The sequence below is a fragment of the Globicephala melas genome, chromosome 4 (genome assembly GCF_963455315.2).
Source record: "Globicephala melas chromosome 4, mGloMel1.2, whole genome shotgun sequence".
Taxonomy (NCBI): domain Eukaryota; kingdom Metazoa; phylum Chordata; class Mammalia; order Artiodactyla; family Delphinidae; genus Globicephala; species Globicephala melas.
The window spans coordinates 11,253,429-11,281,243 of NC_083317.1; the positions used below are offsets into that span (position 1 = coordinate 11,253,429).

The window sequence follows — 27,815 nt, forward strand, 5'->3', positions numbered from 1 at the left end:
AGAGGTTATAATAAAAATTCCCTCCTAACATTAAATTATCCACTTAGAAAAAGCATAAGGGGTCTCATATGAAAATGAGAAATATTCCTTCCTGGATTTGAAAAGCTTTACTCAAAATGCCAATCCCCTTGTGGAAAAACGGGACATAAAATTAGGATAGAATAAGCAAAGTCAAGCACACAAACTTCTTTGTAATGTGGCTGGCTATAATGTGGACTTATACACACATAGGGTAGATTCATCTATTGGTGGCTGTAAGTCAGGGGGATTTTGATATTAACAATATTGGTCTTTTTAAAAAATTAATTAATTGATTTATATTTATTTTTGGCTGCGTTGGGTCTTCGTTGCTGCGCGTGGGCTTTCTCTAGTTGCAGTGAGCGGGGGCTACTCTTCATTGCGGTGCACGGGCTTCTCATTGTGGTGGCTTCTCTTGTTGCGGAGCACGGGCTCTAGGCGTCGCAGGCTTCAGTAGTCGTGGCATGCAGGCTCAGTAGTTGTGGCTCGCGGATTTAGTTGCTCCGCAGCATGTGGGATCTTCCTGGGTCAGAGCTCGAACCCGTGTCCCCTGCATTGGCAGGTGGATTCTTTACCACTGCACCACCAGGGAAGCCCAACAATATTGGTCTTAATACAATTTCATTTAATCAGCCCCACAGCAACACCTCAAAGCATTTGGGGTCATTCTAGTGAAACATCAAAGTGGGAAGCACAAACCCCAAATGTTGCTTAAATGTCTGGGAATATGTTACAGATCTAGTCTACGAACTGTTAATAATTATGCACTGCATACTGTAGGGCACTGATGCAACAGTCAAATGCACACAGCGTATCAGGTTCAAGTACACGTGGCTGAAACCCAATAATATTTCTTTTCTCAATGTTCATATGCTTCATGACCGCCATCTTCATGGTGACACTAAGATTTTTAAAGCCTCTGACCTTGTCACAAAGAAGGGTAACAGAAATTCCCTCTCCCCTCACAAGCAGGACAAAGGGCATGGACAGCAAGCAGGTTTAAACTGTGTACCAACTTAGACCCACCAGTGCAGCTGCCTGGGATGTGCTGCAGAATGTAGGGAGAAGCACGTTTCGTACATTTGCTAGTTTGGAAGTAAAAGGTTTCCCCCTAAGCTCCTGGATGAGGATATTAAAACTGTTTTCTAAAGCGCGAATCTAGAGGTTGGCAAAATTCTCCTTAACTTGCGCAGTGACTGAACTGTGCAGCTGTAGCACAAAAGCAGCTGTAAGCAATATGTAAATGAACACGCCTGAATGTGTTCCAATAAAACTTTATTACAAAACAGGCACGGGCTGGATTTGGTCCACCCCTGGAATCAGGTATGTGCTGATCCCTCAACACAGCAATGGCTCAGATGTTAAGATTATAGAAATCTAAGAAAGGCAGGAAATAAAAGGTACTGACTACATCGAAACAAAACAAAACAAAACAAAAAAACCCAAAACAATTCTCCATCAAGAAAAGGAAAGGAAAAAAGAATGAGTTTAAATTGTTACAAAAGAAACACTAAATTAGAAGATAAACAACTTTCTGAATGAACTAATGGGTTGATGACTGACAGCCCCTAAAGAAGGCTCCTTTTTTGGATATCTCTAAGAAGAGGATATTTCCCAGAATGACTTGGGATTAGTCCAGACAGAAAAGAGATTAGGTTAGATCAGTGGTTCCCTAAACTGACTCCCTGATAGAACCACCTGGACAAGATTTTGAATCCTAAATATGGATGAAAAGTTCCCACAGTCTCTGGGGGTGAGCCCTGGATTGGTTGTGGGTTTTTTTTGTGTTTTTTTTAAGGTCCCTGAGCAGGATTGATGCACTCAGCCCTGCACCATTTAAAACCAGCTGAGTAGATCATCAGCCTGTATTCTTAAGATAAACTTCAACAAAATGGCAGTGAGCAGAGGTGTTCCAATTTCTTTTTTTTTTCTGGCTGCGTGGCATGTGGGATCTTAGTTCCCTGACCAGGGATCGAATCTGCGCCCCCTGCATTGGAAGTGTGGTCTTAACCTCTGGACTGCCAGGGGAGTCCCTAATCTCTTATGCTATTCCAATACATTGTGGATATCAAATTGGACTTATTCACCCTCCAGGTATTGGGACCTCCAGATCAGAAGACAGGCCATAGATTTTCAAAGTATCTAAGCCTTAGTTGTCCAGGTCAAACTCAATTAAGATGTTTCCATTCAGAAGTCTTCCCTGAGCACCTTAGTTCACTCTGATTTCTTTCCTCTTTTACATTCCTAGCAGTTAGTGAGCATTCATTGGGAACTTCATCACACAATGGCCTTTTCATGTGTTTCTCCCTATTTTTCTAAAGAGATTTTAAACATATGAGTGGGAGAATTATCTTATATTTTTTTGTATTATCAACAACATTTAAAACAGGATGATATATAAAATACCACTTTAATTTTTGTTAATCATGAAAAAATATTTTTGGAGAAAATTGCGCTGATAATCAAGTTTTTTTAACAACAAAATATTTTTTAAAGCCCCCTCCAAGACTGCCTACATTAAAACAGAAAACATTGCTAGACTTCTAAAATCTAACAGATATAGTTAGCTACTTTTCAGAGAAGTTTGAGAAATCTGAGAAGCCGATGATTACTGTGCCCACAAAAGTAAGTGAACTCCTGATTATTCAACCAAGACAGATTGCTAGGAATGTTCTATTGCATATTTTTCATGATCGTGTTTCTCAACTGCAAACTTCATGAAATAAAAAAATTGCTATGATTACATGTCCATTTCCACTTGTTGGGTACCGATCATTAGCCTCACAAACATAATACAGTAGAATGCCATTTGAGGTGTCTTGCTGCATCTTGTGGTACAAAATGAAGACACCAACGCTGTCCCCTCCGCAAGAGAATACAGTATACCTCACAGCACAGCCCCTTCGTTAACATATGTGGGATGTCTGAGATAAAATAAACACCATTCCGGGCCTGGGGACACATTCTCTGTTAATAGTTGTCAAAGTTGGATTTATCTTTAGTGTTTCATTAAAAATTACAAATGTTAATACATTTGTAAACATGAATATAGAATTACATAGAATTAAACGTGAAAGACACCTCTCTAACTGCCCAGTGGTAACCACTGTGAACAGTTTGATGCCTATACCGCGAGACTGTAAACTATATACGTAAAAACATTCATACACACACAGAGCTTTTTATTTAACCAAATGCAATTATGCTATACATATTGTTTCTGCTTTTTTACTAGAGTTTATTTGTATATGTAGATCTGTGTAATTTTTAAAAACATCTTCATTATATTTATTGTTTAGCTGTATCACAATTTATTTAAACTATTCCCTTACTGATGGATACTGGGCTGTTCCTTGTTTGCTTTTACCAACAATGCTGCAGTGAACATCCATGGACACATTATTTGTGCACTTGCTAAAAGCAGCCTAGAGGAGGGAGAGTAACAGAATTCCTAGGTCAAGGGGAATGAGAATTTTAAATTTGAATAGGTACTGCCAAATTGCCCTCCAAATGGCTTAGCCAATTCATACAACCATGCTGACGATGTATACTGTATCCACTTTCCTATTCCTACACTCTTGACAAAGCTTAATATTATCAAACTCTTAAACTTGCTCTCTGGAGAGATGAAATATGCTATCTCATTTTTAATATTTACATTTTCCTGATCACCAAAGAAAGAAGCATCTTTTTTTTTTTGTTTTGTTTTTTTTTTTTTTTTTGCGTTACACAGGCCTCTCACTGTTGTGGCCTCTCCTGTTGCGGAGCACAGGCTCCAGACGCGCAGGCTCAGCGGCCATGGCTCACGGGTCCAGCCGCTCTGCGGCATGTGGGATCCTCCCGGACCGGGGCACGAACCCGTGTCCCCTGCATTGGCAGGCGGACTCTCAACCACTGTGCCACCAGGGAAGCCCCTTTTTTTATTTTTTTAAAATCATTTACTTTTCTTCATCTGTATATGTCTCTTTATATCCTCAGCCAACTTTTTAAAGCTGTGGGTTTCTTTCATATTAACTTTTCAGAGTCTTTATGTAATATGGATAGTGACCCTTTGTCTCCTATGTATTTTGCAATCTACTGGATTTAATTTTTTAATATTGTCAAATCTGTCCATATTTGTCATTGATGGTTTCTAGTTCTAACTCAGAAAGGCATTTCTTAGAAAACTATTCCAATATTCTCCTTAAAAAGAAAGGAAAAAAAAAGCCTTTTAAAAAAGAATTTTAACTTTTAAGTTTAACACTACTTGGAACTTATTTTTGTCCATGATCTGAGACAGAGACTTGACCTAATAATTTGCCAATACGGAAACTTCAAGTTAGTCCTTTCATGGAATCTAGCAAACAGAAACCTGGTAACACAAACTTTTACACCTTTTTCTTCATTTTCTATTTTAAGCACAACCTACTACACAAACTCAAAACATCTTTTTACTGCCACGACAACACCCAAAGATATGTGTACTTACACAGAATTAAACTGATTTAAGAGAACAAAACATTTAATAAGATGCAGACTTCCTGACAGTCACAAGGCACTCACCCATTCCCCTTTAACCTCCACCAGGAAAGCAAAGGTTTGAAAGCAAGGCAAAATACATGTTTAATGAAATGTTTCATTCTCATGGTATATCTACACTCTATTCTTCTAGTGGGCTGGTAGTTAACTAGTCAGTTTGAGGAAAAGGACTCAGTACCATTGTAACAAGACTATGTTTCAAAAAAAATAGCAATATATACTCATTAAAATATAGATCATCTGTAACATTTCCTTATCGTAATATTTGGTAACACTTCCTTATTTCAGGAAGAGAACATTACTTTTCTGCACCTTGTGTTGCAACAAAATCCAGTTTCAAATATGTTAGGCTTTTTTTTTTTTTTAAAAGCAGTATAAAAATCAACTTTGTAATGAGGTCTTCTCTGCTATGGCATTGTACCTTCATAATGTTTAGATTCCTGCTATTGCATGGTATTTAGATAATTTCCAATTAATCTGCTTTAAAAGGCACAAGATATTTCAAAGACTAGGCAGGAGGAATAAAGCAGCCTCAGGCCATTAGGAAAAAGAAGATGGGGAAGAAGCTGCGAAACACTCGGCCCGGGTCACCATTCACGTGCAGTGTGGTGCGTCCACACTTGAGAGAAACCAGCAGTTCTTTCTGTAAAGAATGAGTGAGGCTGGTGCCCAAGCAATCAAAACTCTGTGCTGGATGAAGGCAGAGAGATTACTGGAAGAGGGTTTCGTTATTGTTAGGGAGATGTTGACTTTGAAAACTTCTGGAGCATTGGGCACGACTCCCTTATTTCCAGCCCATAAGAACTAGAGAAAAAGCTATCAGAAAATAAGGGGAGAAGGGATTGAGTTCTTTGAGGACCAAACACACTGTTCTTTCTATATATTTTGGCCCATGAAAGATCACATACTCTAAATACAGATACGATGCATAAATGGAAGATGAATGCATGAGTAATTACAGTGACTGCATGACACCCTTTTATACTTCAAAGACATGGGTCCTACTATGGGAAGTGGGTTTGTCTCAATTCTTAACTTTCATAGTTCTTAAAAAATATTATGAACATTTCCATAATAAAAAGAAAAAAAAAGCCAACAGTAATGCAAAGCTTAACCACTTCTAAGACTTACGTTAATAACTGGATTGAGGAACTACTATTTTCTTTTAGGAAATAATTTAGGTCAACCACATTGCTTTATTCTTTCTTAAACTGGTTACTCTAGTTTTAGTTACAATCATAAGATTATTATTATTATAATTAAACAAGCTGTAACAAGCAAAGTTCTAAACTCTTTCATCTGTTCATTTATAGAGTAGGAAAGCAGGTTAACTGTATTTAATTCATTACTCTTCACACAATTCAAAGTTTACACAAAGGGAAAAAAAGATGCTTTGACCCAAAGATACAAAAATTATCAGTGGCAACTATGAAAATGATGATCAAGCATTTTGCATTTAAAACTATTTCTGAAAGACTACTTTTAATATCTAAGTAGTAATCTAAACTCTAAAATTACCAGAGCTTTACACATTTAAAATTATGCAAGGCTATGTTAAGAACCCATTTTCTTTAACAATCCTATTTTAAAGTGACGCTGGGATACGTTTTTAAGTGCCAACTTTCATTCTAATAGAAAAGGAAGAAGAGTGAGGCTATACTTCAAAAACTCAAATGCTGGATTACTGGATTTCACACTCACTAACCATTTTACAATTGTCAAATAAAGTACAAAAAGAGGACAGATGTTAACCATGAACAGAAAGCATGCTTTCGCTGGAGTCTTTCTTACCATGACTATATCTCCTGGCTGGATCGTGATTTCATCGTGACTTCTGGACTCAAAGGGATAGAGTGCTCGGTAATACACCACCTTTACATTCTCCTGTGCAGAAATGCTAAGTGGACCTTTTTCTGTTTATGAGGAAAGAAGGAGAAGGGAACAAAAATAAAACGTTACACGGAACACAAATGCATGACACAAGCCAAATTACAGACATCTATCTCCTCTGCTGCCTATCTTAACATCTGAACAATTTACATCTCCTCAAGGAATTTCTGGAACACATAGTGAGGATGTGTTTGGTTCTGAAACCAAAGGAGAGCCAAATCTGATGTCAGCAACTAGGACCCATCAGAGAGGTCATTAGTGGACGCTAAACCAAGGTCATCCCAGTGCTGGGTGCAGTGAGGCTGCCTGACGTCCCTGTTCTCTGCTCCCTGGCTTAGGCGTCAACAGTGCGCACCTATAAAGCATCCAGACCTCTTTCCCCCATGCAGGGTGTCTAGCACGATGCAGCAGTTCGAATGTGATGCAAATTTGAAACAGCCAACTCATAGGGGAGGGGGCAAAGAAGCACAACTTTAACTTTCCATATTAAGAGACATGGAAAGGTTGATGTTTTAGGCCCTCAATGTGGTCATGTAAAACATAAGTGCTGATTTCACCAAGAACCGTTCTTATTGATCATTCAATTGTAATTCCTGGTGAATTACACGTCCTAGAGAAAAAAATGAACCAAGGACAGACCCTAGATGAAAATAATGTAGCTTTACAATGAAGTAAAATTTTTAAAAATGCAAGTGAGCAGAGGATATTTTGGATCCTGATTAATAACTACTCACAGCCCTCTGAACTGTTTTTACCCAAGAGCTGCAAGTATTTTGATACACACCTATTTTCTCTGAAAAGCCGTGAAAGTACTATCTTTGTGTCATCTTGAACTGAATGATGTGCATAATTTCCCACTGACCAAAGGAGAAAAAATATCCTCATTTTATACCAAGAGGACGCATAAGGAACTTAAGATCAAGTCACGGTGAAATAATTTTCAGATCAAAAAAAATATTAAAACATATATTTTGTCCTCGTATGGCACAGGCTCCTGTGTGGATCTGATGGCTTGCCAGTCTTTCTCCCTGGACTGCATGCATCTTGAGGCAGGGAGGGTGTCGGCCAACTCTGAACCCTCACTCCCATCCCTGCCCGCTGTGCAAACAGGAAACAAACATTTGTCATTTGCCAAACAAAGGAAAAGGCCATCACTTTCCTCAGCTGAGTATTATCTCCTAAGCTTTACAATATCGTACAGCCACACAAGAATTTAAAAAATACATTCTAGTTTGCATCTGATAAAAGGGATAATGTTTTCTAGCTATTTCAAAGTCTTTCATTTATCGTTATTTATAAAGATGTAACTTATGTTCAAAGGGCAAAAAAAAAAAAAGTTTCAAAAGGTAAGAACACAGTTGTACGCAGTGCAGACTGAGGACAGTGAATGTCACGTCACTATAGGCAAGGGGAAGAAGTGCCACTTCCTGCTTTTGAGACAGCCCTGAAGTTCCCAGAGAACATAACAAAACAGAGAAGCAGGAAGGGTTACGACCTCCATTTGGAATACAGGTGTATGAATGGGGCTTGGCAATGAAACTTCATGCCACTGTCGTCTGCAGAAGACTTCTGGATGCCAAAGGTTGGCACGGTGTGGGGAGAACTAAACAGACATCTGATGATGCTAGAAGATGAACAGCTGCACCATCCAAAAAAAGACGCTGACGTTCTCATCGCTATGAACACAGCCAAGATAGAGCCTGATAAGACATGAATATTTCCCAAGAGGATCTGGGAGAACAGGATTTTTTTTTTTAATTTTTATTTTATATTGGGGTATAGTTGATTTACGATGTTGTGTTAGTTTCAGGTGTAGAAAAGGACTTATTTGCTAGAATAATTTTGGCCTCTCATACCTGCGGTGGACCAGGGTGCTTGGACAGCTGGCTTAGCTGGCTCTTGTTGATGGAAAAGCCGACTCAGCTTGTCTTGCATTTCCTGTTTGCCCTTTTCCTCACTCTCCTTCTTTTTGACACTCTCTTCCCTTTTGAGTTTTTCCTCCTCGTGGGGTTTTCTTGGCCGCTGATGCTCATCTTCTTGTTGCACGTGCTCCAGCCACTGCTGGTCCCTTTCCTGAGCTCGTCTGTCAACAAAATGCCTGATTACAGCAGGGAAGCAACTCCCAAGTTAACACTGCTGTGTGGCCTCTTTGCACAAAGAGCTCCATCTAGTCAATGGGATGCTAAACACCAAGGGATATTGTTCTTCAGATGGAGGGATCGGAATCAATGAAACAGAGGCTCTCAGGGCTCCCTTTCTGAGTGAGATGAAATCACATGATGTAGAAAAACACAGAAAGAAAATTCCTGATGTAGCTAGCTTATAAAGTGATTAGAAAAAAATCACAAAAATACTTCTCGGTTTTCAAACTGGCATATAATTGCAAAGAAAAATAAAAGCCATACAACATAGGAACATAACTTCCATGAAGAGAAAGTATACCCAGCACTGCAAATGAAATATTGCTTAAAGAAGTCCATGAACAATTAGATCACTGAGGGGACACACTGTATGTACACGCACACAAGTAGCTCCCCAGAACTGAAGCGGGAACCAACAGGTTATTTTGAACCCTTCAGGTAGTAACCAACCCTTACTAAGCAACAGTTTCTATGTATCTTACTGAATTCGACTGCTTTGTTTTTTAAACTAGCTGACACAAAGTGCAATTAAATATAGGCCTTGAAAAATATGATGGCCTCAACCTGAAATCCATAGGAAAAGATCAGGGATGATTTTTCCCTCATTCCATAATATTTTAGAAAATCAGAAAACACTTTAAATGATCACACATTAAATGAAACTAATGTGGGACTTCCCTGGTGGCACAGTGGGTAAGACTCTGAGCTCCCAATGCAGGGGGCCTGGGTTTGACCCCTGGTCAGGGAACTAGATCCCACAGGCATGCCGCAACTAAGAGTTTGCTTGCCACAGCTAAGGAGCCCGCCTGCCGCAACTAAGGAGCCCATGCACTGCAACTATGACATGGTACAACAAAATAAAGAAAGAAAGAAACTAATGTACAATAATAAATGATACCATGTTAATAATAACTAGTCCTCCACGTTTGTTAACTACTTTAACCCTCACACTAGGTAGGTAGGTCCTATCATTATCATCCAAATTTTACAGATGAAAATGAGGCAGAGGGAGTGAATGACTTGTCCAAGGTCACACAGCCACACCAGCTTGGGGACCACTTCAGGCAGCCTGGTTCTAAAGTCTACAGCATGAATCGCTAGCCTGTGACATGGCTAACGCACAAAGGTCATCTCCTGGAACTAGGAAACTGCTAAGGGAACATGATATAAACAAATAAAACTTTTATTCTCCATTAAAAAATATTATATTTATTTCTACTCTGTATAAACGTGAAGCTTTACTGCAGTAGAATTCTTTTCAATTTAAATCAAGCATTTCACTTACAATTTTCAAAACATCTTTTAAGAAAGCATAACAGAAATTTTTTGGAGGGGTAGGAATGTTAATTGTTATTCATAACAACAAATAAAATTTGCTTAACATATTCCACCAATAAAGGCCACCATTTATAAAAGCATATAACCACGTAATTTCTGAAGTTAAATTTTGGGTGCTATTTATCATACAATTTTAAGCAGAAAATTTAAACTTTTATATCATGACACTGTATGTGTATTTCTACTCTGTAGGAAAGTGAAACTTTGGTGCAGTATATTGTGAATAATAAACTTCGAAGATAAGAAAATGATGGAGTTAATCAACATATCCAAGGAATTAATCCCTGGGACATAATCCTAGACCTACCTCCTTCCACCGAGAGAACCATAAAATAGTCCTCTAAATTGGTTTGAAACCCTACCTACCCACTGGCATGATAAAAAAGACCAAAACACCAAATGCAAAATACAATATGTACCCATAATAAAAAGTGCTGCAGAAGTGCACCCTGGGGACTTCCCTGGTGGTCCAGTGGTAAAGAATCCATCTTCCAATGCAGGGGATTCGGGTTTGATCCCTGGTTGGGGAACTAAGATACCACATGCCGTGGGGCAACTAAGCCCATGTGCCACAACTACTGAGCCCGCTTGCCTCAACTAGAGAGCCCATATGCTGCAAACTAAAGAGCCCATGTGCTCTGGACCCCGCATGCCACAACTAGAGAAAAGCCCGTGCACCGCAACGAAGATCCCACATGCCACAACTAAGACCTGATGCAGCCAAAAATGAAATTAAAATAAATAAATAAATAAATGTTAAAAAAAAAAAAAAAATGTGCACCCTGGCAGTTAAACTGAACTCAGGCCAGTAAAAGACAGTGACTTGCCTAAAGTATGAGTTTCTTCATCTTTTTAGTCTAATTTCAATAACCAATTTTTATAATTTACACTATATCATTGGGATATTTGGTCACTTTTGTTTCTTGGGAGTCTAAAATCAATTTGTAGTTTAAAAAGCAAATATCTGATAACAAAATCAGACACACCAAAAGGGAAACAATAAATTTCTACAATTTACTACGAAAGGTTACAAATAAAAGACTACAGACATAAATATTCAAACAAAAATGTGTCTGTGTCCTAAGCAGCAGCAGCAACAGCAAATTTTCTCCTTTTGTACTCGAGTTTCATTTGCAGTTGAAAAAAAGAAGAAAGAAGATGGCGTGGTATACTTTCTGTCTCACTGGAGAAACCCTGTGTGGCCACTGAGCTCAGGGACTTTGATTTGAAACCCAGGACTCTGATGGCCACTGTTATTAAAAGGCTGTGAACTGGAAACGTATTTTGGTCATTGGCATGCAAACAAGCATACCAAGTGTCCCAATTTCTTGTATAATTACATTTATCTACATAGTCGTAGCCTGAGAGAGCTCTGGGCACCAACCAAAAACTTTGGGGGGTACTTATACATGCAAAGATTTATATATACATGTGCCCACACACACATTAAAGACTGAAGGCTCTTTCTGGTGCAGTAAGAAGTTGGAGAAGCCCGGCAAAGAATAGTAAATACTCAAAGTTCCTTCCAGAAGCGTCCACAATCCACTGAAAAGACTCACCTTTGGGCTTCTCCTTTTTGTTTTTCTAATTCTATGATCTTTCGCTCTTGTTCTTTCTGTTTCAGTCGTTCAGCCTCTATGGACTTCTGTTTCTGTAGCTGCTGCTTATTATGTATTTCTCTTAGTTCCTATAAATGATCAAGAAACAGTTCATGTAATGACATGCGCTGATAGACATTTCCACTGTTTATCAGCATGCAACATTTCATAGTGGGGAAGCCCAGACATGTAGGAGATAATGCTTCAGGTTTGAAAAACGTTAACTTGGAAAACTAAAATTACTCTACATTTTGACATGACTGATCTCCAGAAGCTGTCTGAGATCATATTTTAGTGAGCCATAACACACTGCACCATGGTCCATGAGGTGCTTTAGAAGGAGCTTGCTAGGGACGAGCATTAGAAAAACTATACTGCTCAGGGCTCAGCAACAATAATGGAACTCAACCAATTTTGAGACACGGTGATGATCATGAATGGAATCTTAAGATTCTTTTGATAATAATCAACACCAACCTCCACTGACTTTGAAGATGTACACACTTCTTCATACACTTGCTCCACTAAACCATTACAACCTCACCTCCTTCTTATGATATGCTGCTTTGAAACAAAACGACATCCTTCTCCTCCACAGCTTTGAGTCTCCCCCCAGGGTATATTTTTCTTCAAATCATACCTCTTCCGAAGCATCTTTTCTTATTAAAACCATGTGTGAAGCTGACAGCTGCCCCAAACTAAGCCAGCAGTCAGATGGAAAGTAAAAAGCTATAATTTGATTATCACTTTGGATCCGATTTCCTCATTTGATACTAACACAGGAATAACAGTAATTTCCTTAGCATGCTACTGAAAATAAAGTGTATTTTATGATATTTAAAGTACTCAAGTCAGAAGTTTAAACATCCAAAAATATGAAGAACAAAGAAATGCCTGTTGGTGGGGGAAAACCCTCTGATTCCATAGGAATCAAATGGTCACTAACAGATTCAGTCACCAAATCTCTTCTTACTTGTGTTAACAATAAATCAGACAAGTCAAAGTGTCCAGTAGAACCAAGACTAAAGTTCCAGTTGACTTCTTGGTCTGGCTAACTAGGGGAGCAGCCAAGGGGTCTATATGGTGAGATTTAAGAACTAAGGCCTGGGCTTCCCTGATGGCACAGTGGTTGAGAGTCCGTCTGCCGACGCAGGGGACACAGGTTCGTGCCCCGTTCCGGGAAGATCCCATATGCCGTGGAGCGGCTGGGCCCGTGAGCCATGACCGCTGGGCCTGCGTGTCCGGAGCCTGCGCTCCACAACGGGAGAGGCCACAACAGTGAGAGGCCTGCGTACCACAAAAAAAAAAAAAAAAAAAAAAGAACTAAGGCCTGCCCTGTCTTCTCTTGATTTGCTCACTGGTAAGTCCAGATGGGTAGGTTTCTTCCTGCCTTATTTCTACCTTTAGATTTCATTCACAGATCAGACATCAAAGGTAGAGAGATTGTCTGAAGAAGATCAGTGTTAAAATGCACTTATTCCTAGAGAAATGCCCTAAAGTGAGGCTAACCTTTTCCTACTAGCTAGACCGTTCTTAAGATAAAGTTAGAATGTATGTAACAAGCATTCTGTATACCATAAGTGACATTGAGAGGTCCTAAAAGGGATCAATGCGATATGAGAAAAAGTTTAACTGGAGACCAGGAGGTTAGGGGGAGCAGGTACTGGGCAAGGAGGAAGGACTGGAGAGAAGGAGGTACTTGAAGAGGGGGAAGGAAGGAAAGAAGGAAGGGGCTTCAGTAGAGAACCCAGCAGATGAGCCTGGGAATAACCAGACAGGATGCAGCAGGAAGACACAATTTTGTAAGGCACAAACTGAAAGACTATTCCCTGTGGCTGCAGCCATGGGCATGTGACTTCCAAATTATGACGCGTACTTGAGACAGGAGTTTAGCTATAGAGGGGCCATGGAAGGCCAAGAATGGAAACTGGAACATAATGATGACGCCTTGGTCTGTTTACAGTTCTAAGAGACAAAAATCAACATCACAAAAAAAGAATTCCATTTTTCATCATCTTTCTCACTGCTATACCATGGGATGTAAAACTTTAATGTGCTAAAAGTTCAGCAGTATTGCTTTTCATAGTAATTTGGAATCAAGCATAAATAGTAATCTCTAAAAACATGAATAAAAAATCTGGTTAATATCTGGGATTTGATATTTCAGAGACAAATGGAAAATAAGGGTCAATTTCTGTTAGAGTTATTCACACTCTTGGTTCAAGTTAATATCTACGTGAAAAGGAAAACTGCAATGGAATGCTATTAATCGAAACTCTATATGTCCTAAGAGAGGAAGTCAAAAGTCTGCCTCTGCATAGACAGGGATGGCCCACTCTGTCACTGACCCAATGGCTGAGACCCTTTAAAAAGAAGGGTAAGAAGTGATGAAAATTTACTTTTTTTCCTATTTTCAAATTTCATCTTCAACTGCACAAAATTCTCAAATAGGTTCAGAAAAATAATTTATGGCAACAGACTATAATTGAAAGGTACTGAACTGGGAACAAAGATACCAGGATTTTAATCTCAGGTCCCTGATATGCACCACAAGCTAAATCAGAGTAGACAATCTTTAGTTTTTAGTTTTAAGATCTGTTAAATTGTTAGACATTGTTCATCACCATAAAAATTTATTCTCTATTTATCTGTGTCTCTTTTATTTAGGATTTTATTCTTATTACATAAACTAAAAAGGTATAACCAGTAAGCAAAATAATTCTAAGCTGAAATTAAACACAAAAGAGTAAGAAATGACAGAGGAGGGGACTTGCCTGGTGGCGCAGTGGTTAAGAATCCACCTGTCAATGCAGGAGACACGGGTTCAAGTCCTGGTCCAGGAAGATCCCATATGCCATGGAGCAACTAAGCCTGTGCGCCACAACTACTGAGCCCGCACACCTAGAGCCTGTGCTCCGCAACAAGAGAAGCCACTGCAATGAGAAGCCTGCACACCACAACAAAGAGTAGCCCCCGCTCGCCACAACTAGAGAAAGCCCGTGTGCAGCAACGAAGACCCAGTGCAGCCATAAATAAATATTTTTTTTAAAAAAAGAAATGACAGAGGAGGAATCTGATTGTATATTAAAACAGAAAAATTCTTACTTCATCCAGGAAAAATGTATTTTAGGCATAGTGATATTCAAGACACTTAACAACACATACTTACTGCACAAGAGCTGGCCAGTTAGAATGGACGCTGGCCATGATGTACCAATGCATCAGGTAGACCGGGGCACAAATGAAGATTTTTCATTTTAACAAAGAATTATACTGCATATTTCCTTTCTATATTGGGCTCTAGTAATTGGATATTAATTTATAGATCAATAATTACCAGATGCAAAGTCAAGACAGATGGAAATAAAGCTAGCAACATATTATGAGGGACTATAAAATGAAAAGCAATAAGAAATAAACTTAAAGCATCTATAGGAAAAAAATCACGCTAATGAGAGTTTGAAAACAATTTTTAAATGTTTCAAATACATGAAGGAAGATATTTTTAAAAATTTAAAGCACACTTATTTTTTAGTATAAGAGAATTGGAGGATAAGCTGAACCTGTCTTCGAAACTGTCTAAATAAGCTGCAGTTTCAAGTACCTCCAAGGAAATGGAGCTTGCAGGAGCCATAAAATAACAGACGTCAAATGAGGTAACAGAAGGCTCTGACATCTTCTGATCCAGATTTGAAGACTGCAAAGTTTTTCTGTCATTTCCTTCATCCAAGTCAAATACTGCTGAGATACACAATCAAGTGTAAGAAAATCAAGATGCTATGAATAGTAAGGCATTCTGGGTTTTCCTCTCTTTCCTTGGACTTGGGAGTTTAAGATGGCATGAACTAAAATAAGCAGGAAATGTATGATTCCTCAGTTGATTACTTTTTTTTTTTTTTAAAGCTGAACTTCTGAGATGGCAATCTATAGAATGAAGGAATATAAACTAAAAACTAGCTAACAACTTGCTTTTCTGTGCATGACAAGGAGCAACGGGTCCTTTCACATGGGAGCTGAGGGCTGCCCTGTTCCTTCATTCCTTTTCAATACCGTTTAAGAAATTCAAGTATAAGTATAGTTATTTACAAGTTGCCTTTTAATTCTTTCAGGGAAAACATTTTCCAGGTGACAAATAAATCTGGTGTTTTATTAATTTTTTTATTTACTTAGGAAATAAGAGAACTATTGGGAGAAGTAGCTAAGAAAAACTTCCCCACACAAATCGTATCAACTCTCCTGGTGATCAGCCTGATGTAAGTGACCCTGCAAATTCTGTTAAATCTTGTCACGGTTATTTCTCTATTATAACTAAGATAAGCAGAACAAATAAGAAATTACTGCCATTCAAAACTAAGTATCTCACTTGTAGCTCTTCCTCAAATTAACTTACTTTTTTCTAAAGTAAGTAACTCTACAATCACATATTTATTTATTGGCTGTATATTTATCTAGCAATATGGTATTGAGTGTACAACTTTGTTGACCTTTCTTCTGAGTTCTACTCAAGGGTATATGTTTTACACTAGATATACTGAACAATAGCTTAATATTAACTCCTAATAAAGTATGGTGACTTTCTTAATAAGTAAGAAATAAGCATGCATTCAATAAGTTTTAGCTACAAATAAATATATAGGAAAAATAAAACTCCTATAAAATGCATAGTATATATAAATTAAAATAAGATTTTGTCCACCAATAATATCTACAGAATTCTAAGATAAAGCAGAGTTTCTTATCCAGGATCTATGAAAAAACTTTGGCTCTGTGAACGCTATGAAATTACATGCAAACTGGAGTATACTGGCATTTTTCTTGCTGAGAAGGCACATAGCTTTTATTTGACTCTCAAAGGGGTGTTGGATCAAACACAGATTATAAACCACAATAAGAAAATTATTGGCAAATAAAGACTCTGTCTTATATTAGTTAAGATTAATGAAAATCAGCTTGTTTTTAAATTTCTTCCTTCAACCAAGGGGGAAAAGTCACTTATTTCCCCTAAAGAATTAAGATATTTGCACCATAAAACATCTGTGGCATACAGCCAAAGTATTTCAAAAGCAATATGCTTCACAAATTGAATACTCAAGAAGATCCCATTTTTTGCCCTGAGAAATATGGCTCACTTTCAAGTTTACTAAAGACAGTTGTTCTATTGCTATGCAAGTGGCACAGAATCACTTAATTAAAAAACTGTGAGTGTTTCTCCTTCATTTGGTCTTAGAAACACTCAAAAATAAATGTATTATGTGAAGTGATGTTACATAAAGTATAAAGAAGTACCCACTGGGGTTCAAGGTGACGGAGTAGAAGGACGTGCGCGCACTCCCTCTTGCCAGAGCACGGGAATCGCAACTAACTGCTGAACAATCATCAACAGGAAGACACTGAAACTCACCAAAAAAGATACCTCACATACAAAGACAACGGAGAAGCTGCAATGAGACGGTAGGAGGGGAGCAATCACAATAAAATCAAATCCAATGACTGCTGAGTGGGTGACTCACAAACTGGAGAACACTTATACCACAAAAGTCCACCCACTGGAGTGAAGGTTCTGAGCCCCACGTCAGGCTTCCCAACCTGGGGGTCTGGCAATGGGAGGAGGAATTCCTAGAGAATCAGACTTTGAAGGCTAGTGGGATTTGATTGCAGGACTTCAACAGGACTGGGGGAAAAAGAGACTCCACTCTTGGAGGGCACACACAAAGTAGTGTGCACATCAGGACCAAGGAGGAAGGAGCAGTGACCCCATAGGAGACTGAACCAGACCTACCTGCTAGTGTTAGAGGGTATCCTGCAGAGGCTGCGGGTGGCTGTGGCTCACCCCGGGGACAAGGACACTGGCAGCAGAAGTTCTGGGAAGTACTCCTTGGCATGAGCCCTCCCGGAGTCCGACATTAGCCCCACCAAAGAGCCTGTAGGCTCCAGCGATGGGTCGCCTCAGGCCAAACAACCAACAGGAAGGGAACTCAGCCCCACCCATCAGCAGAAAAGCAGATTAAAGTTTTACTGAGCCCTGCCTACCAGAACAACACCCAGCTCTACCCACCACCAGTCCCTTGCACAAGCCTCTTATATAGCCTCATCCACTAGAGGGCAGAAAGCAGAAGCAAGAAGAACTACAGTCCTGAAGCCTGTGGAATGAAAGCCACATTCACAGAAAGACAGACAAAATGAAAAGGCAGAGGACTATGTACCAGTTGAAGGAACAAGATAAAACCACAGAAAAACAACTAAATGAAGTGGAGATAGGCAATCTTCCAGAAAAAGAATTCAGAATAATGACAGTGAAAATGATCCATGACCTCAGAAAAAGAATGGAGGCGACGACTGAGAAGATGCAAGAAATCTTTAACAAAGACCTAGAAGAATTAAAGAACAAACAAACAGAGATGAACAATACAAAAACTGAAATAAAAAATACACTAGAAGGAATCAATAGCAGATAACTGAGGCAGAAGAACGGATAAGTGACCTGGAAGACAGAATGGTGGAATACACTGCCGCGGAACAGAATAAAGAAAAAAGAATGAAAAGAAATGAAGACAGCCTAGGAGACCTCTGCGACAACATTAAACGCACCAACATTCACATTACAGTGGTCCCAGAAGGAGAAGAGACAGAGAAAGGACCCCAGAAAATATATGAAGAAATTATAGTTGAAAACTTCCCTACCTTGGAAAAGGAAATAGCCACTCAAGCCCAGGAAGCGCAGACAGTCCCAGGCAGGATAAACCAAAGGAGAAACACGTTGAGACACATAGTAATCAAATTGACAAAACTTAAAGATAAAGAAAAATTATTAAATGCAACAAGGGAAAAACTGCAAAAAACATACAAGGGAACTCCCATAAGGTTAACAGCTGATTTCTCAGCACAAACTCTACAAGCCAGAAGGGAGTGGCACAATATATTTAAAGTGATGAAAGGGAAGAACCTACAACAAAGATTACTCTACCTGGCAAGGATCTCATTCAGATTCAAAGGAGAAATCAAAAGCTTCACAGATAAGCAAAAGCTAAGAGAATTCAGCCCACCAAACCAGCTCTACAACAAACGCTAAAGGAACTTCTCTAGTGGGAAACACAAGAGAAGAAAAGGACCTACAAAAACAAACCCAAAACAATTAAGAAAATGGTACTAGGAACATACATATCGATAATTACCTTAAATGTTAATGGTTTAATGCTCCAACCAAAAGACACAGGCTCGCTGAATGGATACAAAAATAAAACCCACATATATGCTGTCTATGAGAGACCCACTTCAGACCTAGGGACACATACGACTGAGAGGGAAGGGATGTAAAAAGATATTCCATGCAAATGGAAATCAAAAGAAAGCAGGAGTAGCAATACTCATATCAGATAAAACAGACTTTAAAATAAAGAATGTTATAAGAGACAAGGAAGGACACTACATAATGATCAAGGGATCAATCCAAGAAGAAGATATAACAATTATAAATATATATGCACCCAACCTAGGGGCACCGCAATACATAAGGCAACTGCTAACAGCTATAAAAGAGGAAATTGAAAGTAACACAATAATAGTGGGGGACTTCAAAACCCCACTTTCACCAGTAGACAGATCATCCAAACAGAAAATTAATAAGGAAACACAAGCTTTAAATGACACAATAGACCAGATAGATTTCATTGATATTTATAGGACATTCCATCCAAAAACAGCAGATTACACTTTCTTCTCAAGTGCACACAGAACTTTCTCCAGGATAGATAACATCTTGGGTCACAAATCAAGCCTCAGTAAATTTAAGAAAATTGAAATCATATCAAGCATCTTTTCTGACCACAACGCTATGAGATTAGAAATGAATTACAGGGAAAAAAATGTAAAAAACACAAACACATGGAGGCTTAACAATACGTTACTGGGAGATGTGAGAAGATGGTGGAAGAGTAAGACATGGAGATCACCTTCCTCCCCACAGATACATCAGAAATACATCTACACGTGGAACTGCTCCTATAGAACACCTACTGAACGGTGGCAGAAGACCTCAGACCTCCCAAAAGGCAATAAACTCCCCACGTACCTGGGTAAGGCAAAAGAAAAAAGAAAAAACGGAGACAAAAGAATAGGGACGGGACTGGCACCAGTGGGAGGGAGCCGTGAAGGAGGAAAGGTTTCCACACACTAGAAGCCCCTTTGCGGGTGGAGACTGCGGGTGGCGGAGGGGGGAAGCTTCGGAGCCACGGAGGAGAGCGCAGCAAAGGGGTGCGGAGGGCAAAGCGGAGAGATTCCCGCACAGAGGATTGGGGCCTACCAGCACTCACCAGCCCAAGAGGCTTGTCTGCTCACCCACCGGGATGGGTGGGGGCTGGGAGCTGAGGCTTGGGCTTCGGAGGTCGGATCAGAGGGAGAGGACTGGGGTTGGAAGCATGAACACAGCCTGAAGGGGGCTAGTGGGCCACGGCTAGCCGGGAGGGAGTCCAGAAAAAAGTCTGGACCTGCCAAAGAGGCAAGAGACTTTTTCATCCCTCTTTTTTTCCTGGTGTGCGAGGAGAGGGGATTTAAGAGCGCTGCTTAAAGGAGCTCCAGAGACGCGCGAGCCGCAACTATCAGCACGGACACCAGAGACGGGCCTGGGACGCTAAGGCCGCTGCTGCCGCCACCAAGAAGCCTGTGTGCAAGCACAGGTCACTATCCACACGTCTCCTCCCGGGAGCCTGTGCAATCCGCCACTGCCAGGGTCCTGTGATCCAGGGACAACTTCCCCAGGAGAACGAAAGTGCGCCTCAAGCTGGTGCAACGTCACGCCGGCCTCTGCTGCCGCAGGCTAGGCCCGCATCCGTATCCTCCCTCCCGACGCGGCCTGAGTGAGCCAGAGCTCCCGAATCAGCGGCTACTTTAACCCCGTCCTGTCTGAGCGAAGAACAGACGCCCTCTGGCGATCTAAACACAGAGGCGGGGCCAAATCCAAAGCTGAACCCCAGGAGCTGTGCGAACAAAGAAGAGAAAGGGGAATCTCTCCCAGCAGCCTCAGGAGCAGTGGATTAAATCTCCACAATTAACTTGATGTACCCTGCATCTGTAGAATACCTGAAGAGACAACGAATCATCCCAAATTGAGGAGGTGGACTTTGGGAGCAAGATATATAATTTTTTCCACTTTTCCTCTTTTTGTGAGTGTGTATGTGTATGCTTCTGTGTGAGATTTTGTCTGTATAGCTTTGCTTTCACCATTTGTCCTAGGGTTCTGTCCGTACGTTTTTTTTTCTTTTCTTTTTTTTTACTTAAAATTTTTTTTCTTAATAATTATTTTTTATTTTTCATTTTAATAACTTTATTTTATCTTACATTATTTTATTTTATCCCCTCACTTCCTTCCTTCCTTCCTTCTTTCCTTCCTTCCTCTCTCTCTCTCTCTCTCTATCTCTCTTTCTTTCTCCCTTTTATTCTGAGCCGTGTGGATGAAAGGCTCTTGGTGCTCCAACCAGGAGTCAGTGCGGTGCCTCTGATGTGGGAGAGCCAACTTCAGTACACTGGTCCACAAGAGACCTCCCAGCTCCACGTAATATCAAACGGCAAAAATCTCCCAGAGATCTCCATCTCAACACCAACACCCAGCTTCACTCAATGACCAGGAAGCTACAGTGCTGGACACTCTATGCCAAACAACTAGCAAGACAGGAACACAGCCCCATCCATTAGCAGAGAGGCTGCTTAAAATCATAATAGGGCCACAGACACTCCAAAACACACCACCAGACATGGACCTGCCCACCAGAAAGACAAGATCCAGCCTCATCCACCAGAACACAGGCACTAGTCCCCTCCACCAGGAAGCCTACACAACTCACTGAACCAACCTTAGCCACTGGGGACAGACACCAAAGACAACGGGAACTACAAACCTGAAGCCTGCGAAAAGGAGACTCCAAACACAGTAAGATTAGCAAAATGAGAAGACAGAAAAACACACAGCAGATGAAGGAGCAAGATAAAAACCCACCAGACCTAACAAATGAAGAGGAAATAGGCAGTCTACCTGAAAAAGAATTCAGAATAATGATAGTAAAGATGATCCAAAATCTTGGAAATAGAATAGAGAAAATGCAAGAAACATTTACCAAGGACCTAGAAGAACTAAAGAGGAAACAAGCAATGATGAACAACACAATAAATGAAATTAAAAATACTCTGGAAGGGGGCTTCCCTGGTGGCACGGTGGTTGAGAGTCCGCCTGCGGATGCAGGGGACACGGGTTTGTGCCCCGGTCCGGAAAGATCCCACATGCCGCGGAGCGGCTGGGCCCGTAAGCCATGGCCGCTGAGCCTGCACGTCCAGAGCCTGTGCTCTGCAATGGGAGAGGCCACAAGAGTGAGAGGCCCGCGTACCACAAAAAAACAAACAAACAAACAAAAAAACAAAACTCTAGAAGGGATCAATAGCAGAATAACTGAGGCAGAAGAACGGTAAGTGACTTGGAAGATAAAATAGTGGAAATAACTACTGCAGAGCAGAATAAAGAAAAATGAATGAAAAGAACTGAGGACACTATCAGAGACCTCTGGGACAACATTAAAGGCACCAATATTCGAATTATAGGGGTCCCAGAAGAAGAATAGAAAAAGAAAGGGACTGAGAAAATATTTGAAGAGATTATAGTTGAAAACTCCCCTAATATGGGAAAGGAAATAGTTAATCAAGTCCAGAAAGCACAGAGAGTCCCATACAGAATAAATCCAAGGAGAAACACGCCAAGACACATATTAATCAAACTATCAAAAATTAAATACAAAGAAAACGCATTAAAAGCAGCAAAGGAAAACCAACAAATAACATAACAAGGGAATCCCCCTAAGGTTAACAGCTGATCTTTCAGCAGAAACTCTGCAAGCCAGAGGGAGCGGCAGGACATATTTAAAGTGATCAAGGAGAAAAACCTACAACCAAGATTACTCTACCCTGCAAGGATCTCACTCAGATTTGATGGAGAAATTAAAACCCTTACAGACAAGCAAAAGCTGAGAGAGTTCAGCACCAACAAACCAGCTTTACAACAAATGCTAAAGAAACTTCTCGAGGCAAGAAACACAAGACAAGGAAAAGACCTACAATAACAAACCCAAAACAATTAAGAAAATGGTAATAGGAACGTTCATATCGATAATTACCTTAAATGTAAATGGATTAAATGCTCCCACCAAAAGACACAGATTGGCTGAATGGAAACAAAAACAAGATCCGTATATATGCTCTGTACAAGAAACCCACTTCAGACCTAGGAACACATACAGTCTGAAAGTGAGGGGATGGAAAAAGATATTCCATGCAAATGGAAACCAAAAGAAAGCTGGAGTAGCAATTCCCATATCAGACAAAATAGACTTTAAATAAAGACTATAACAAGAGACAAAGAAGGACACTACATAATGATCAAGGGATCAATCCAAGAAGAAGATATAACAATTGTAAATATGTATGCACCCAACATAGGAGCACCTCAATACGTAAGCCAAATACTAACAACCATAAAAGGGAAAATCGGCAGTAACACAATCATAGTAGGGGACTTTAACACCCCGCTTTCACCAATGGACAGATCATCCAAAATGAAAATAAATAAGGTACACAAGCTTTAAATGATACATTAAACCAGATGGACTTAATTGATATTTATAGGACATTCCATCCCAAAACAACAGAATACATGTATTTCTCAAGGGCTCATGGAACATTCTCCAGGATAGACCACATCTTGGGTCACAAATCAAGCCCTGGTAAATTTAAGAAAATTGAAATCGTATCAAGTATGTTTTTTGACCACAACACTATGAGACTAGATATCAATTACAGGAAAAGATCTGTAAAAAATACAAACACATGGAGGCTAAACAATACACTACTTAATAACAAAGAGATCACTGAAGAAATCAAAGAGGAAATCAAAAATACCTAGAAACAAATGACAATGGAGACAAAATGACCCAAAACATATGGGATGCAGCAAAAGCAGTTCTAAGAGGGAAGTTTATAGCAATACAACCTACATTAAGAAACAGGAAACATCTCAAATAAACAACCTAACCTTGCACCTAAAGAAATTAGAGAGGAAGAACAGAAAAACCCCTAAGTTAGCAGAAGGAAAGAAACCATAAAGATCAGATCAGAAATAAGTGAAAAAGATATGAAGAAAATGATAGCAAAGATCAATAAAACTAAAAGCTGGTTGTTTGAGAAAATAAACAAAATTGATAAACCATTAGCCAGACTCATGAAGAAAAAAAGGCAGAAGACTCAAATCAACAGAATTAGAAATGAAAACGGAGAAGTAACACTTGACACTGCAGAAATACAAAGGATCATGAAAGATTACTGCAAGCAACTCTATGCCAATAAAATGGACGACCTGGAAGAAATGGACAAATTCTTAGAAATGCACAACCTGCCAAGACTGAATCAGGAAGAAATAGAAAATATGAACAGAGCAATAACAAGGTCTGAAATTGAAACTGTGATTAAAAATCTTCCAAGAAACAAAAGCTCAGGATCAGATGGCTTCACAAGCGAATTCTATCAAACATTTAGAGAAGAGCTAACACCTATCCTTCTCAAACTCTTCCAAAATATAGCAGAGGGAGGAATACTCCCAAACTCATTCTACGAGGCCACCATCACCCTGATACCAAAACCAGACAAAGATGTCACAAAAAAAGAAAACTACGGGCCAATAACACTGATGAACATAGATGCAAAAATCCTCAACAAAATACTAGCAAACAGAATCCAACAGCACGTTAAAGGATCATATACCATGATCAAATGGAGTTTATTCCAGGCATGCAAGGATTCTTCAATATATGCAAATCAATCAACGTGATACACCACATTAACAAATTGAAGGAGAGAAACCATAGGATCATCACAATAGATGCAGAGAAAGCTTTCGACAAAATTCAACACCCATTTATGATAAAAACCCTGCAGAAAGTAGGTATAGAGGGAACTTTCCTCAACATAATAAAGGCCATATATGACAAACCCACAGGCAACATCATTCTCAATGGTGAAAAACTGAAACCATTTCCACTATGATCAGGAAGAAGAAAAGGTTGCCCAGTCTCACGACTATTATTCAACATAGTTTTGCAAGTTTTAGCCACAGCAATCAGAGAAGAAAAAGAAAGAAAAGGAATCCAAATAGGAAAAGAAGGAGTAAAGCTGTCACTGTTTGCAGATGACATGATACTATACACAGAGAATCCTAAAGATGCTACCAGAAAACTACTAGAGCTAATCAATGAATTTGGTAAAGTAGCAGAATACAAAATTAATGCACAGAAATCTCTGGCATTCCTACACACTAATGATGAAAAATCTGAAAGTGAAATTAAGAAAACAGTCCCATTTACCACTGCAACAAAAAGAATAAAGTACCTAGGAATAAACCTACCTAAGGAGACAAAAGACCTGTATGCAGAAAAATTATAAGACACTGATGAAAGAAATTAAAGATGATACAAATAGATGGACAGATATACCATGTTCTTGGATTAGAAGAATCAACATTGTGAAAATGACTCTACTACCCGAAGCAATCTACAGATTCAATGCAATCCCTATCAAACTACCACTGGCATTTTTCACAGAACTAGAACAAAAAATTTCACTATTTGTGTGGAAACACAAAAGACCCCGAATAGCCAAAGCAGTCTTGAGAACAAAAAATGGAGCTGGAGTCATCAGGCTCCCTGACTTCAGATTATACTACAAAGCTACAGTAATCAAGACAGTATGGTACTGGCACAAAATAAGAAATATAGATCAATGGAACAGGACAGAAAGCCCAGAGATAAACCCACGCACATATGGTCACCTTATCTTTGATAAAGGAGGCAAAAATATACAGTAGAGAAAAAACAGCCTCTTCAATAAGTGGTGCTGGGAAAACAGGACAGCTACATGTAAAAGTATGAAATTGGAATACTCCCTGACACCATACACAAAAATAAACTCAAAATGGATTAAAGACCTAAATGTAAGGCCAGCCAGTATCAAACTCTTACAGGAAAACATACGCAGAACACTCTATGACATAAATCACAGCAAGATCCTTTTTGACCCACCTCCTAGAGAAATGGAAATAAAACCAAAAATAAACAAATGGGACCTAATGAAATTTAAAAGCTTTTGCACAGCAAAGGAAACCATAAACAAGACCAAAAGACAACCCTCAGAATGGGAGAAAATATTTGCAAATGAAGCAACTGACAAAGGATTAACCTCCAAAATTTACAAGCAGCTCATGTAGCTCAATAACAAAAAAACAAACAACCCAATCCAAAAATGGGCAGAAGACCTAAACAGACATTTCTCCACAGAAGATATACAGATTGCCAACAAACACATGAAAGAATGCTCAACATCACTAATCATTAGAGACATGCAAATCAAAACTACAATGAGATATCATCTCACACCAGTCAGAATGGCCATCATCAAAAAATGTACAAACAATAAATGCTGGAGAGGGTGTGCAGAAAAGGGAACACTCTTGCACTGTTGGTGGGAATGTAAATGGATACAGCCACTATGGAGAACAGTATGAAGGTTCCTTAAAATACTACAGATAGAACTACCATATGATCCAGCAATCCCACTACTGGGCATATACCCTGAGAAAACCATAATTCAAAAAGAGTCATGTACCACAATGTTCATTGCAGCTCTATTTACAATAGCCAGGAAATGGAAGCAACCTAAGTGTCCATCAACAGATGAATGGATAAAGAAATTGTGGCACATATATACAATGGAATATTTCTCAGCCATAAAAAGAAAAAAATTGAGTTATTTGTAGTGAGGTGGATGGACCTAGAGTGTGTCATACAGAGTGAAGTAAGTCAGAAAGAGACAACTAAATACCGTAGGCTAACACATATATATGGAATCTAAGGAAAAAAACAGATCATGAAGAACCTAGGGTTAAGATGGGAATAAAGATGCAGACCTACTAGAGAATGGACTTGAGGATATGGGGAGGGGGAAGGGTAAGCTGTGACAAAGTGAGAGAATGGCATGGACATATATACACTACCAAATGTAAAATATATAGCTAGTGGGAAGCAGCCACATAGCAGAGGGAGATCAGCTCGGTGGTTTGTGACCACCTAGAGGGGTGGGATAGGGAGGGTGGGAGGGAGGGAGATGCAAGAGGGAAGAGATATGGGAACATATGTATATGTATAACTGATTCACTTTGTTATAAAGCAGAAACTAACACACCATTGTAAAGTAATTATACTCCAATAAAGATGTTAAAAAAAAAACAATACGTTACTAGATAACCACGAGATCACTGAAGAAATCAAAGAGGAAATCAAAAAATACCTAGAGACAAATGACAATGAAACCATGATGATCCAAAACCTATGGGATGCAGCAAAAAGAGTTCTAAGAGGGAAGTTTATAGCAATACAATCCTACCTCAAGAAACAAGAAAAACCTCAAATAAACAATCTAACCTTACACCTAAAGGAAATAGAGAAAGAACAACAAACAAAACCAAAGTTAGCAGAAGGAAAGAAATCATAAAGATCAGAGCAGAAATAAATGAAATAGAAAGAAAGAAAACAATAGCAAAGATCAATAAAACTAAAAGATGTTCTTTGAGAAGATAAAATTGATAAACCTTTAGCCAGACCCACCAACGAAAGGAGGGAGAGGACTCAAATCAACAAAATTAGAAATTAAAAAGGAGAAGTTACAATGGATACCACAGAAATACAAAGCATCATAAGAGACTACTACAAGCAACTCTATGCCAATAAAATGGACAACCTGGAAGAAATGGACAAATTCTTAGAAAGGTATAACCTTCCAAGACTGAACCAGGAAGAAATAGACAATATGAACAGACCAATCACAAGTAATGAAACTGTCATTAAAAATCTTCCAACAAACAGAAGTCCAGGACCAGATGGCTTCACAGTGAATTCTATCAAACATTTAGAGAACAGCTAACACCCATCCTTCTCAAACTCCTCCAAAAAACTGCAGAGGATGGAACACTCCCAAACTCTACCGGGCCACCATCACCCTGATACCAAAACCAGACAAAGATACTAGAAGAAATGAAAATTACAGACCAATATCACTGATGAATATAGATGCAAAAATCCTCAACAATATACTAGCAGTCAGAATCCAACAACACATTAAAAGGAACATACACTATGATCAAGTGGGATTTATCCCAGGGATGCAAGGATTCTTCAACACACACAGATCAATCAATGTGATACACCATATTAACAAATTGAAGAATAAAAAC

General features: G+C 39.3%; 1 protein-coding gene across 6 annotated transcripts in view; it reads right to left on the reverse strand.

Moving 5' to 3' along the window:
• The window catches only part of ITSN1 (intersectin 1), a 232,497-nt gene that overhangs the window by 78,493 nt on the left and 126,189 nt on the right, over nt 1-27,815 (reverse strand). For 4 of the 6 annotated variants that reach the window (XM_060297828.1, XM_060297826.1, XM_060297830.1 and 1 more), the window contains exons 17-20: nt 11,465-11,592; nt 8,283-8,509; nt 6,328-6,449; nt 4,561-4,575 (exon numbers count right to left, since the gene is read on the reverse strand). In XM_060297828.1, coding sequence (XP_060153811.1) covers nt 4,561-4,575; nt 6,328-6,449; nt 8,283-8,509; nt 11,465-11,592 — 492 coding nt within the window. The remainder of the gene's footprint in view (nt 1-4,560; nt 4,576-6,327; nt 6,450-8,282; nt 8,510-11,464; nt 11,593-27,815) is intronic. The other 2 variants (XM_060297829.1, XM_060297827.1) reach the window with 1 other exon arrangement.